A 12,970-nucleotide genomic window follows, 5' to 3' on the forward strand; every position below is an offset into this window, starting at 1 on the left:
TCTAGGTCTATAGTTCTCTAGGTCTATAGTTTTCTAGCTCTATAGTTCTCTAGGTCTATAGTTCTCTAGGTCTATAGTTTTCTAGCTCTATAGTTCTCTAGGTCTATAGTTCTCTAGATCTATAGCTCTATAGCTCTATAGTGCTCTAGGTCTATAGTTCTCTAGGTCTATAGTTCTATAGCTCTATAGCTCTGTAGTTCTCTAGCTCTATAGTTCTCTAGGTCTATAGTTCTATAGTTATCTAGTTATCTAGTTCTGTAGTTCTATAGCTCTATAGCTCTATAGTTCTCTAGGTCTATAGCTCTATAGCTCTATAGTTCTCTAGGTCTATAGTTCTATAGTTCTACAGTTCTGTAGTTCTATAGCTCTATAGCTCTATAGTTCTCTAGGTCTATAGTTCTATAGTTCTGTAGTTCTATAGCTCTATAGCTCTATAGTTCTCTAGGTCTATAGTTCTCTAGGTCTATAGTTTTCTAGCTCTATAGTTCTCTAGGTCTATAGTTCTCTAGGTCTATAGTTCTCTAGGTCTATAGCTCTATAGCTCTATAGTTCTCTAGGTCTATAGTTCTCTAGGTCTATAGTTCTATAGCTCTATAGTTCTCTAGGTCTATAGTTCTCTAGGTCTATAGTTCTCTAGGTCTATAGTTTTCTAGGTCTATAGTTTTCTAGGTCTATAGTTTTCTAGGTCTCTAGTTCTCTAGGTCTATAGTTCTATAGTTCTGTAGTTCAATAGCTCTATAGCTCTATAGTTCTCTAGGTCTATAGTTCTATAGTTCTATAGTTCTATAGCTCTATAGCTCTATAGTTCTATAGTTCTCTAGGTCTATAGTTCTCTAGATCTATAGTTCTATAGTTATCTAGTTATCTAGTTCTGTAGTTCTATAGCTCTATAGCTCTATAGTTCTCTAGGTCTATAGTTCTATAGTTCTGTAGTTCTATAGTTCTGTAGTTCTATAGCTCTATAGCTCTATAGCTCTATAGTTCTCTAGGTCTATAGTTCTCTAGGTCTATAGTTCTCTAGGTCTATAGTTCTATAGTTCTATAGTTCTGTAGTTCTATAGCTCTATAGCTCTATAGTTCTCTAGGTCTATAGTTCTCTAGGTCTATAGTTCTATAGTTATCTAGTTATCTAGTTCTGTAGTTCTATAGCTCTATAATTATTTTGTTCTACAGTTCTATAGTTCTGTAGTTCTATAGCTCTATAGTTCTATAGTTCTCTAAGTCTATAGTTCTCTAGGTCTATAGTTATCTAGTTATCTAGTTCTATAGTTCTATAGCTCTATAGCTCTATAGCTCTATAGTTCTCTAGGTCTATAGTTCTCTAGGTCTATAGTTCTATAGTTCTGTAGTTCTATAGCTCTATAGCTCTATAGTTCTCTAGGTCTATAGTTCTCTAGGTCTATAGTTCTATAGTTATCTAGTTATCTAGTTCTATAGTTCTATAGCTCTATAATTATTTTGTTCTACAGTTCTATAGCGCTATAGTTCTGTACTTCCCTAGTTCTATTGTTCCATAGCTCTAGAATTCTATAGTTATCTAGTTCTAAAGTTCTCTAGTTCTATAGTTCTCTAGTTCTATTGTTCTCTACTTCTCTAGTTCTATAGTTCTATAGTTATCTATACAGCTATAGAACTAGAGAACTATAGATTTATATAACAAATAACTATATAACTACATAACTATAGAACTATAGATATGTAGTTCTCTAGTTCTATTGTTCTCTAGTTCTCTAGTTCTATAGTTATCTATACAGCTATAGAACTAGAGAACTATAGATTTATATAACAAATAACTATATAACTACATAACTATAGAACTATAGATATGTAGTTCTCTAGTTCTATTGTTCTCTAGTTCTCTAGTTATCTAGTTATCCAGTTCTATAGTTCAGTAATTCTGTAGTTCTGTAGTTCTCTAGTTCTCTAGTTCTGTAGTTCTGTAGTTCTGTAGTTCTCTAGTTCTGTAGTTCTATAGTTCTATAGATTAGCCTTGGGTATATGAATATTACACAATGCCATTTTGGCGAGTAATGGCTTTTATCTCTAACTTCCTGGTCTCTGCCCCTCCTCAGGGTGCGTTTCCTGCTGGGTGGTCGCCATGGAGACTTTAAGTTCCTGCCCCCGGCGGGTTACTCCCCGTGTTACGAGGCCCTTCTCCCCAAGGAGAAGATGAGGGTGGAGGCTGTAAAGGAGTACAAGAGAGACTATGGAGGGGTCAGGGACCTACTGGGGACAACACAGTTCCTCTCCCAGGCCTCATTCATCCCCACACCTGTAGACACCAGCCAGGTAATATACAACTGGACATCTGTAAACAGTCTGTCAGACAGTCAGTTAGCCGACTGATTGATCAATGAATCACTCAATCGATCAAGCAAACAAGCAAGCATCCAATCAATCATTTTTATGTACTTTTTAAAAACATAAAGTTTAAAAGCAAGTCATCATCTTACTGCCCAACACTAAATCAGCTTATCCATCTCTCCGCTGTGCCTCTCTCTCTCTCTCTCTCTCTCTCTCTCTCTCTCTCTCTCTCTCTCTCCAGATTGTTCTACCTCCTCACCTGGACAACGTGCGTGACAGACTAGCAGAGAACATCCATGAACTTTGGGGCATGAACAAGATTGAACTGGGATGGTGCTATGGCAAGGTAGGTCCCTCCCTCCCTCCCTCCCTAACTGCAGCAGTAAGAGTGGTTGTTAGAATGCTGAGCACATACACCATAGCTCTTTATACAGGAGTGGTTATCACAGAATCATTTCCTCTGAGGCCAGGAGAACACGACCACCAACCACATCTGTTTGACAAATTTAATGAGAGAGATAGAGAGAGACAGAGAGAGAGACAGAGACAGAGAGAGAGACAGAGACAGAGAGACAGAGACAGAGAGACAGAGAGAGACAGAAAGATAGAGACTGCGAGAGAGAGAGACAGAGAGAGCGAGACAGAGAGAGACAGAGAGAGACAGAAAGATTGAGACAGAGAGAGAGAGAGACAGAGAGATAGAGAGAGAGACAGAGAGACAGAGACAGAGAGACAGAGACAGAGAGAGACAGAGAGAGACAGAAAGATAGAGAGAGAGAGAGACAGAGAGATAGAGACAGAGAGAGCGAGACAGAGAGAGACAGAGAGACAGAAAGATAGAGACAGAGAGAGAGAGAGACAGAGAGAGAGAGACAGAGAGAGCGAGACAGAGAGAGCGAGACAGAGAGAGAGAGACAGAGAGAGAGAGAGAGACAGAGAGAGAGAGACAGAGTGAGAGAGACAGAGAGAGAGAGCGAGACAGAGAGAGAGAGAGATCAAGCCTTCCAAGAGCACGACAGCCCAAATGAATGATGCTGTGACTATAAGGAGCCTCATTACTCAAGGGGCTCTGATCTTCTCATTCATTAAGGACAATATTTAGTCAAGGGGCTCTGATCTTCTCATTCATTAAGGACAATATTTCGTCAAGGGGCTCAGACCTTCTCATTAATTTATGACAATATTTATGAAACAGCTATTCGCCTGGTTAATCTTTATTTAACGAGCCCTCGTTAGCTTGAAAGTGACATTTGTTAGTTCCCAAAGTGCACGCTAACCCCTATATAGTGCAATAGTTTTGACCAGGTCCCAACTCCCAACATCCTGAAGGAGAGAGGACAAGACCTTGTTGGGGGCAAGTGGTACCCTATTTAGTGCACTACTTTTGACCAGGGCTCTGGTCAAGGGTAGTACACTATGTAGGCAATACGGTGCTATATGAGAATCAACCCTTGTTGGGGACAAGTGGCATAATAAAGTTGATGATGCACTTAGAGTACTTTGGTACATTTATCATCTCAGACTAGTTTGGTACATTTATCATCTCAGACTAGTTTGGTACATTTATCACCTCAGACTAGTTTGGTACATTTATCATCTCAGACTAGTTTGGTACATTTATCATCTCAGACTAGTTTGGTACATTTATCATCTCAGACTAGTTTGGTACATTTATCATCTCAGACTAGTTTGGTACATTTATCATCTCAGACTAGAGTACCTGCCCTTTCTGTTGGAATGATCTCCTCTATAACCTCCTACCATCCTTTATCATCAACTGAAGTCAGATACACACACACTGGCCAGCTGTAATTCTGAATCTGAGAACACTCACCTTGGTTAGACAGTCATACAGTAAAGTTGCTACCTTCGCTCTGTGAACTCCACATACCTGGGTTCAAATACTATTCAAAATATTTCAAATACAGAGCTTTTGCTTTAGCCTGCCTTGCTCAATTACTCTACAGACAGCTGCTCGAGTTAACCTAGGGAAATTAATATAAGCAGCAGTGCAAAAATGTGTTGCTCTGATTCAGTAAACACGGAGAGCTGAATAAGTTTGTTAGTAAGGACTCTCATTCTGTGCCTGTGTAGCCTGTTGTCATTAGCATATTTGATGAATATATATTGTAGAGTGCTTCTGTGATTTAGGTTTCTACTAGGTTCTTCTAGTTGTTATGAAATGCATCGTTGGAAGTTTTTTGTCAATAGTTGCAGACAGAGAGTGAAATAATTTTGTGCGTCCAGACGTGACCGTGCTAAATTACCTCTCCTCTCTCCCTCAGGTTCGAGATGACAACAAGAGGCAGCACCCTTGCCTGGTGGATTTCACCAAGCTGCCTGAAACTGAGAGGAACTATAACCTGCAGATGTCTAGTGAAACTCTCAAGTGAGTAGCTAAGCTCATATCCTAAACACGTATGCATACTGTATCACATGACTCATTCCATCCAATTACGTGAAAAGAGAAGCCACTGATGACAACCAAACTGCCATTCCAGTATCTACATCTTCCACACACAGTGATTGATAGCCGTGTTTGACTAAGAGGATGTTTCATACATTTCGTACCAGGAAATGTCTTTGTAAGGAATGACTGTGTGATGACGCTGTCAAGGGGGAGATGATGACTCCTTGTTTAGGTGGAATACTAGGCTCTGGCTCTTTTTCCATGTGTAACTCTGTGTTGTTGTATGTGTCGAACTGCTTTGCTTTATCTTGGCCAGGTCGCAATTGTAAATGAGAACTTGTTCTCAACTTGCCTACCTGGTTAAATAAAGGTGAAATAAAATAATAGTATATATATACAGTACCAGTCAAAAGTTTGGACACACCTAATCATTCAATGGTTTTTCTTTATCTTTACTATTTTCCACATTGTAGAATAATAGTGAAGACATCAAAACTATGAAATAACACATGGAATCATGTAGTAACCATAAAAGTGTTCAATAAATCAAAATATATTAGCCACACTTTGCCTTGATGACAGCTTTGCATACTCTTGGCATTCTCTCAACCAGCTTCATGAGGTATTCACCTGGAATGCATTTCAATTAACAGGTGTGCCTTGTTAAAAATTAATTTGTGGAATTTCTTTCCTTCTTAAAGCATTTGAGACAATCAGTTGTGTTGTGACAAGGTAGGGGTGGTATACATTTATTTGGTAAAAGACCAAGTCCATATTATGGCAAAACAGCCCAAATAAGCAAAGAGAAATGATAGCCCATCATTACTTTAAGACATGAAGGTCAGTCAATACAGAACATTTCAAGAACTTTGAAAGTTTCTTCAGGTGCAGTCACAAAAACGATCAAGCGCTATGATGAACCTGACTCTCATGAGGACCGCCACAGGAAAGGAAGACCCAGAGTTACCTCTGCTGCAGAGGATCAGTTAATTAGAATTAACTGCACCTCAGAAATTGCAGCCCCAAAAAATGCTTCACAGAGTTCAAGTAACAGACACATCTCAACATCATCTGTTCAGAGAAGACTGCGTGAATCAGGCCTTCATGGTTGAATTGCTGCAAAGAAACCACTACTAAAGGACACCAATAATAAGAAGAGACTTGCTTGGGCCAAGGAACACGAGCAATGGACATTAGACAGGTGGAAATGTGTCCTTTGATCTGATGAGTCCAAATTTGAGATTTTTGTTTCCAACCGCCGTGTCTTTGTGAGATGCAGAGTAGGTGACTGGATGATCTGTGCATGTGTGGTTCCCATCATGAAGCACGGAGGAGGAGGTGTGATGGTGTGGGGGTGTTTTGCTGGTGACACTGTCAGTGATTTATTTAGAACTCAAGGCACCCTTAACCAGCATGGCTACCACAGCATTCTGCAGCGATAGGCCATCCCATCTGGTTTGCGCTTAGTGGGACTATCATTTGTTTTTCAACAGGACAATGACCCAACACACCTCCAGGCTTTGTAAGGTTTTTGACCAAGAAGGAGAGTGATGGAGGGCTGCATCAGATGACCTGGCCTCCACAATCACCCGACCTCAACCCAAATGACATATATTGGGGGTTTGGAAATGATGCAGACAATTACAGTGGTGGAAGCTACAATCTATCTGCAATATGAAAGCTGATCTACCCCCTAAAAAATAAGAAATGTTATACAATCAATACAAAACAAATACATACATTTTTTTACTGGTGCTGATCTCATGAAACAGTAATGTGGAATATAAATGGTACAGAATAGTGCCAGGCGAGTGCAGGTGCTATGCTGTCACCTGCCCTGAGTGTCTGTGTCTGTCAGGGTACGAGCCCCTCCACCTCACGGTGGTGTCTGTGGTCCCTACGAATGGCTACATTAGAAAGAATATATTAAAAAAAGAAGATGATTGTGAGGTTAATGTATTGAAAGCGGTAACTCCTGTTCCCTGTCGCTCTCTGTGTATCTCAGGACCCTGTGAGGTTAATGTATTGAAAGCGGTAACTTCTGTTCCCTGTAGCTCTCTGTGTATCTCAGGACCCTGTGAGGTTAATGTATTGAAAGCAGTAACTCCTGTTCCCTGTCGCTCTCTGTGTATCTCAGGACCCTGTTGGCATTGGGATGTCATGTGACACAGACCAACGTTAACGCTGAGGAAGATCTGAAGAAAGTCAAACTGCCCAAAGAGTAAGTCATGTGGTTTTTACTAGTATTGATTCTGAGTTACAGTAATACAACCCAGCAGGAGTTTCTAGGGGTGAAATGAACCCAGTGTGAGACATTATTTCTGACATGACCAGTCAATAAAACAATGTGAGATGAGCGACATTAGGAAATCAGAGGGACACTGTCTTGGGCTTGGAGACACTTATACAACTACATTTTAGGCCTGGCTTAGAAGACTTTTCTTCAAAGCTTCTTTCTACTGTATTAACCTATTATTTTCCTGTGTTTAATGTAGCTGTGTGATGTCTTACGGTTATATTCTGTGTATATATGTAGCTATGTGATGTCTAATGGGTACAAGCCAACGCCGCTGGATCTTTCGGAGGTGAAACTGACAGCTGGTCATGAGGTTCTGGTAGATAAACTGGCGGAGAATGCTCACAACGTTTGGGCCAAGGAGAGGATCAAACAAGGATGGACCTACGGCATACAGCAGGTAAATGTTTTGGCCCAGCTCTCTATCATCACAGTTTGTAACTGTAATTCAATGCAAATACATGGTAACTCGTGACCAGTGAATGAATGGTGTATGTCAGGCATACGATCAACAGATGAGCTCTGATAACATACATTTTATGCATTTAGATTGTCATGTAACATACCATTGTTGATAGGATATAACTTCATTTAACAAGAGAACCCTGACAGAGCTGATTTTTTTCTGTTGTCGTTATTTCTCTGTAGGATGTGAAGAGCAGGCGAAACCCTCGTCTGGTGCCGTATGCTTTACTAGACGAGAGAACCAAGAAGTCTAACAGAGACAGTCTGAGAGAGGCCATCAGGACCCTGGTGGGATATGGCTACAACATCGACCCCCCAGACCAGGAACGTGAGTAGAGGACTGTAGCAGCAATATAATGTATGGTAGTAAGTTATCTTGTCATACACATGTACCATCCTGCAAGCCATGGGCAAGCAAACCAGTACAAGTCTTTCTTACACAATCAATGTACATTTTCATTCCGACAGATAAAGAAATACTTATCACTGCCCACTTGAATGTGTCCTTCCCCTTTTCCCAGTAATTTCTGTGGATGCTATTGCAGTCAGTCTTCAATTGACTGCAATAGATATGGTCCTTTGAGCCAGAGTCAATGCTCTGCCACAGTTATAAGATATCTCTCGAGCTAGGCCCATATATACACTTAAAGGTGCAGGGCCTCTTTAGCATTTTCATTGGTTGAATGTCTTCTTCCTTGTGTCCCCAGCCTGTCATATTGTGGAGAAGCAGAGCATTGAGACGATCAGGTTCTTCCGCGTAGAGCAGACGTATGCAGTGAAGACAGGGAAGTGGTACTTTGAGTTTGAGGCCCTGACCGGAGGGGACATGAGGGTTGGCTGGGCTAGACCAGGCTGTAGGTCAGACTTTGACCTGGGCATGGACGACCAGGCCTACGTCTTCGATGGATACAAGGTAAACAAACAATACCTAGTATCTTTAAATTGTATATCTTATCTGTTTTTATCTTATGTCTTTTTATGTTATGTTAACATATCTTATCTTTTATACTGTTTGAAGTTTATTATAATCTACAGTGCCTTCAGAAAGTATTCAAACCCATTGATCTTTTCACATTTTGTTGTGTTACAGCTTGAATTTAAAATAGATTAAATTGACATGTTGTTTCGCTGGCCTACACACAATACCCCATAATGTCAAAGTGACATTATTCCAAATTAATACAAAATGAAAAGCTGAAATGTCTTGAGTCAATAAGTATTCAACTCCTTCGTTATGGTAAGCCTAAATAAGTTCAGGAGTGAAAATGTGCTTAACATGTCACATAATACATTGCATGGACTCACTGTGTGCAATAATCTTAACATTATGTTTTAATGACTACCTCATCTTTGTACCCCACACATACAATTTTCTGTAAGGTCCCTCAGTCAAGCAGCGAATTTCAAACACAGATTCAACCACAAAGACCTGGGAGTTTTTATAATGCCTCGCAAAGGGCACCTATTGGTAGATGGGTAGAAATAAGAAAAGCAAACATTGAATATCCCTTTGAGAATGGTGAAGTTATTAAATACACTTTGGATAGTGTATCAATACACCCAGCCACTACAAAGAATTAGGCATTCTTCTTAACTCAGTTTCCGGAGAGGAAAGAAACCACTCAGGGATTTCACCAGTTTAATGGCTGGAGAAAACTGAGGATAGATCAACAACATTGTAGATACCCCAATACTAAGCTAAATGACAGAGTGAAAAGAAGGAAGCCTGTACAGAATAAAATATTCCCTGAGTGGTTTCCTTTCTCTCCGGCAACTGAGTTAGGAAGGACGCCTGTAACTTTGTTGTGACTGAGTGTTTACGTTTATCATCATGTACGTATAGGCCTGGCCTAACTGATTCAGCATTCAGCAATGTTACTTTGTTGCCAAACAAGTCAACAACACGTTGGCTAAATCCCCCCAAAATAGCATGTCATGAAGCAAGGCAAATTATTGTACACTTGGTCGTACACTTGATTGTACACTTGATCAACTTTACGTTTCAGTGGTGATTATTACATTAGGGTTAGTAATACGTGTTGTTGTTTGTTCCCCCAGGGTCGTCGAATGCACATGGGGGCGCGTTTCTTCGGCCAGTCATGGAACGAGGGAGACGTGGTGGGCTGCATGATCAACATGGAGGACAAGTCTATGGTCTTCACCCTCAATGGAGAGCTACTCATCACTAACAAGGGATCCGAGCTCTGCTTCGTTGACTTCGAGACAGATGATGGTGAGTTTATCTTTAGAAGGGATCCGAGCTCTGCTTCGTTGACTTCGAGACAGATGATGGTGAGTTTATCTTTAGAAGGGATCCGAGCTCTGCTTCGTTGACTTCCAGACAGATGATGGTGAGTTTATCTTTAGAAGGGATCCGAGCTCTGCTTCGTTGACTTCCAGACAGATGATGGTGAGTTTATCTTTAGAAGGGATCCGAGCTCTGCTTCGTTGACTTCCAGACAGATGATGGTGAGTTTATCTTTAGAAGGGATCCGAGCTCTGCTTCGTTGACTTCCAGACAGATGATGGTGAGTTTATCTTTAGAAGGGATCAGAGCTCTGCTTCGTTGACTTCCAGACAGATGATGGTGAGTTTATCTTTAGAAGGGATCAGAGCTCTGCTTCGTTGACTTCCAGACAGATGATGGTGAGTTTATCTTTAGAAGGGATCAGAGCTCTGCTTCGTTGACTTCCAGACCGATGATGGTGAGTTTATCTTTAGAAGGGATCAGAGCTCTGCTTTGTTGACTTCCAGACAGATGATGGTGAGTTTATCTTTAGAAGGGATCAGAGCTCTGCTTCGTTGACTTCCAGACAGATGATGGTGAGTTTATCTTTAGAAGGGATCAGAGCTCTGCTTTGTTGACTTCCAGACAGACGATGGTGAGTTTATATTTTTCCTTCCTTAGTCTTAACTTGGAAGATTGTGTAGTCTCCTTTTTCCTCTAGGAAACTTGGAGATTAACTGTTTTATTGTCCGTTTTCACATAAATTGGCTTTGCATCGTGAAATGCGTTTATTTATCCATGTATTCAAACTATGCTTTACCAGAAAGGTACTCTCGAGGTTTAAATCTCTTTTCTTAGAAATCGACGACGCAGAGCATGTGAAACATAAAGCAGCAAAGCAATGGGGAAATCAGTCATTTCTGGTGTTGCTGTTGGAAGAAACACACAGTTACTTAATGTAAATCATATCGATTGCTGTGTTCCAAATGAAGTTTATTCTCCAATATTCTAGAATCTAGGGAGTGCGGTGTAACAGAATGCTTTCCAAATAATGGATATTTTTGCAAAGTTAATTGCTTTTGGGTTGAGGCATAAGATTAGTTCCTTTCCAGAAACATATGTTAACCTCTAACCTCTGACCACTATGATTTCCAGGCTTCATCCCAGTGTGTTGTCTGGCTCAGTCCCAGATAGACCTTATAACCTCTAACCTATGACCTCTAATTCCTCCAGGCTTCATCCCAGTGTGTTGTCTGGCCCAGTCTGAGATTGGCCGTATGAACCTGGGGAAGGACGCCAGCAGCTTTAAGTACTACACCACGTGTGGCCTGCAGGAGGGCTTCGAACCCTTCGCTGTCAACATGAACAGAGAGGTCACCATGTGGTTCAGCAAACGCCTGCCTACCTTCGTCAACATCCCCAAGGACCACAACCACATCGAGGTACCGTTTTAAGATTTAGTGGCCTGATTACCCAGGGGCCTGATGTTGAACAATCTCCACTAAAGCCTGACATCTTGAAGCAAATCGGTTTGGCCAGTGACAAGCATACAGTTCACTACCTGGTTCTGAGTGCTAATCATTCTCCTCTCCATATGATTGTGACTGCTCCTCCTCTCTGAATGTGATTGTGACTTCCTCCTCTCTGAATGTGATTGTGACTGCTCCTCCTCTCTGAATGTGATTGTGACTGCTCCTCCTCTCTGAATGTGATTGTGACTGCTCCTCCTCTCTGAATGTGATTGTGACTGCTCCTCCTCTCTGAATGTGATTGTGACTGCTCTCCCTCTCTGAATGTGATTGTGACTGCTCCTCCCCTCTGAATGTGATTGTGACTGCTCCTCCAATCTGAATGTGATTGTGACTGCTCCTCCCCTCTGAATGTGATTGTGACTGCTCCTCCCCTCTGAATGTGATTGTGACTGCTCCTCCTCTCTGAATGTGATTGTGACTGCTCCTCCTCTCTGACTGTGATTGTGACTGCTCCTCCTCTCTGAATGTGATTGTGACTGCTCTCCCTCTCTGAATGTGATTGTGACTGCTCCTCCTCTCTGAATGTGATTGTGACTGCTCCTCCAATCTGAATGTGATCGTGACTGCTCTCCCTCTCTGAATGTGATTGTGACTGCTCCTCCTCTCTGAATGTGATTGTGACTGCTCCTCCTCTCTGAATATGATTTTGTTGACCCCAGGTGACGAGGATAGATGGGACAGTGGACAACCCTCCGTGCCTGAAGGTGACCCACAAGACATTTGGGACCCAGCAGAGCAACAGTGACATGCTGTACTGCAGACTGAGCATGCCTGTAGAGCTCCACGCTCCTCATGTCAGTCCTGACGAGTCTCAGAAACTCAGGTCAGAAACAATGTAGAAACACTGAGGTAGAAACACACATATTGCTTTCAACCAAGGCTTTAGAAATTCCATATTTCCTATTTGGAAGGCCATCGATATCAATCTATCAGTCAATATAATAATATTTTACACACTCATTTAATGTGAAATGGGACCTGATAACATATTGTTGATTTTACCAGATGCTTTTCCTTTTGCAGTCAGCCTCCAAAGGAAGATGATTATGGCAGAATTACAACGTATTATCACTCAGTGAGGGTGTTTGCTGGCCAGGACCCAGCATCGGTGTGGGTTGGCTGGGTAACCCCTGACTACCATTATCATAGCAAACAATTCAGCCTTAACAAGACACGCACGGTTACTGTAACCCTGGGAGACGAGAGAGGACGCGTCCACGAGAGGCAAGTTCTAGCTTTTTAACTGGAGAGTTGACATCACTCACTCACTCACTCACTCACTCACTCTCTCCCACCCTGTCTGTCCATTCCAGTGTTCGGAGGAGTAACTGCTACATGGTGTGTGCTGGAGATGTTGTCGGCTCCTCCCACTCCTCATCCCGGTCTAACATCGACCTGGAGATTGGCTGTCTCGTTGACCTGGCAACAGGCTTTCTCTCCTTCACAGCCAATGGCAAGGAGCTGGCGACCACCTATGAGGTAGACCTAATACATTCAACATCCAGTATAAATTACAGTACAGTAGGTAGACCCACTGTAATCACCATATAGATTACAGTACAGTAGGTAGACCCACTGCATTCACCATATAGATTACAGTACAGTAGGTATACCTACTGATTTCACCATATAGATTACAGTACAGTAAGTAATACTACTGCATTCACCATGTAGATTACAGTACAGTAGGTAGACCTACTGCATTCACCATATATATTACCGTACAGGAGGTAGAC

General features: G+C 41.6%; 1 protein-coding gene across 5 annotated transcripts in view; it reads left to right on the forward strand.

The window, feature by feature from the left end:
- Positions 1 to 12,970, forward strand: part of LOC106608253 (ryanodine receptor 3) — a 288,745-nt gene that overhangs the window by 106,292 nt on the left and 169,483 nt on the right. For all 5 annotated transcript variants that reach the window (XR_006770345.1, XM_045721102.1, XM_045721103.1 and 2 more), the window contains 12 exons: positions 2,073 to 2,289; positions 2,546 to 2,650; positions 4,590 to 4,693; positions 6,852 to 6,935; positions 7,251 to 7,410; positions 7,659 to 7,803; positions 8,183 to 8,388; positions 9,534 to 9,708; positions 10,936 to 11,144; positions 11,894 to 12,057; positions 12,258 to 12,458; positions 12,548 to 12,713. Coding sequence is in view for 4 of the 5 variants with exons in the window: in XM_045721102.1 (XP_045577058.1) it covers positions 2,073 to 2,289; positions 2,546 to 2,650; positions 4,590 to 4,693; positions 6,852 to 6,935; positions 7,251 to 7,410; positions 7,659 to 7,803; positions 8,183 to 8,388; positions 9,534 to 9,708; positions 10,936 to 11,144; positions 11,894 to 12,057; positions 12,258 to 12,458; positions 12,548 to 12,713 (1,936 nt within the window). In the remaining variant the exon portion in view is untranslated. The remainder of the gene's footprint in view (positions 1 to 2,072; positions 2,290 to 2,545; positions 2,651 to 4,589; positions 4,694 to 6,851; positions 6,936 to 7,250; positions 7,411 to 7,658; positions 7,804 to 8,182; positions 8,389 to 9,533; positions 9,709 to 10,935; positions 11,145 to 11,893; positions 12,058 to 12,257; positions 12,459 to 12,547; positions 12,714 to 12,970) is intronic.

Source organism: Salmo salar, chromosome ssa06 (assembly GCF_905237065.1).
Source record: "Salmo salar chromosome ssa06, Ssal_v3.1, whole genome shotgun sequence".
In the NCBI taxonomy this organism is placed as follows: domain Eukaryota; kingdom Metazoa; phylum Chordata; class Actinopteri; order Salmoniformes; family Salmonidae; genus Salmo; species Salmo salar.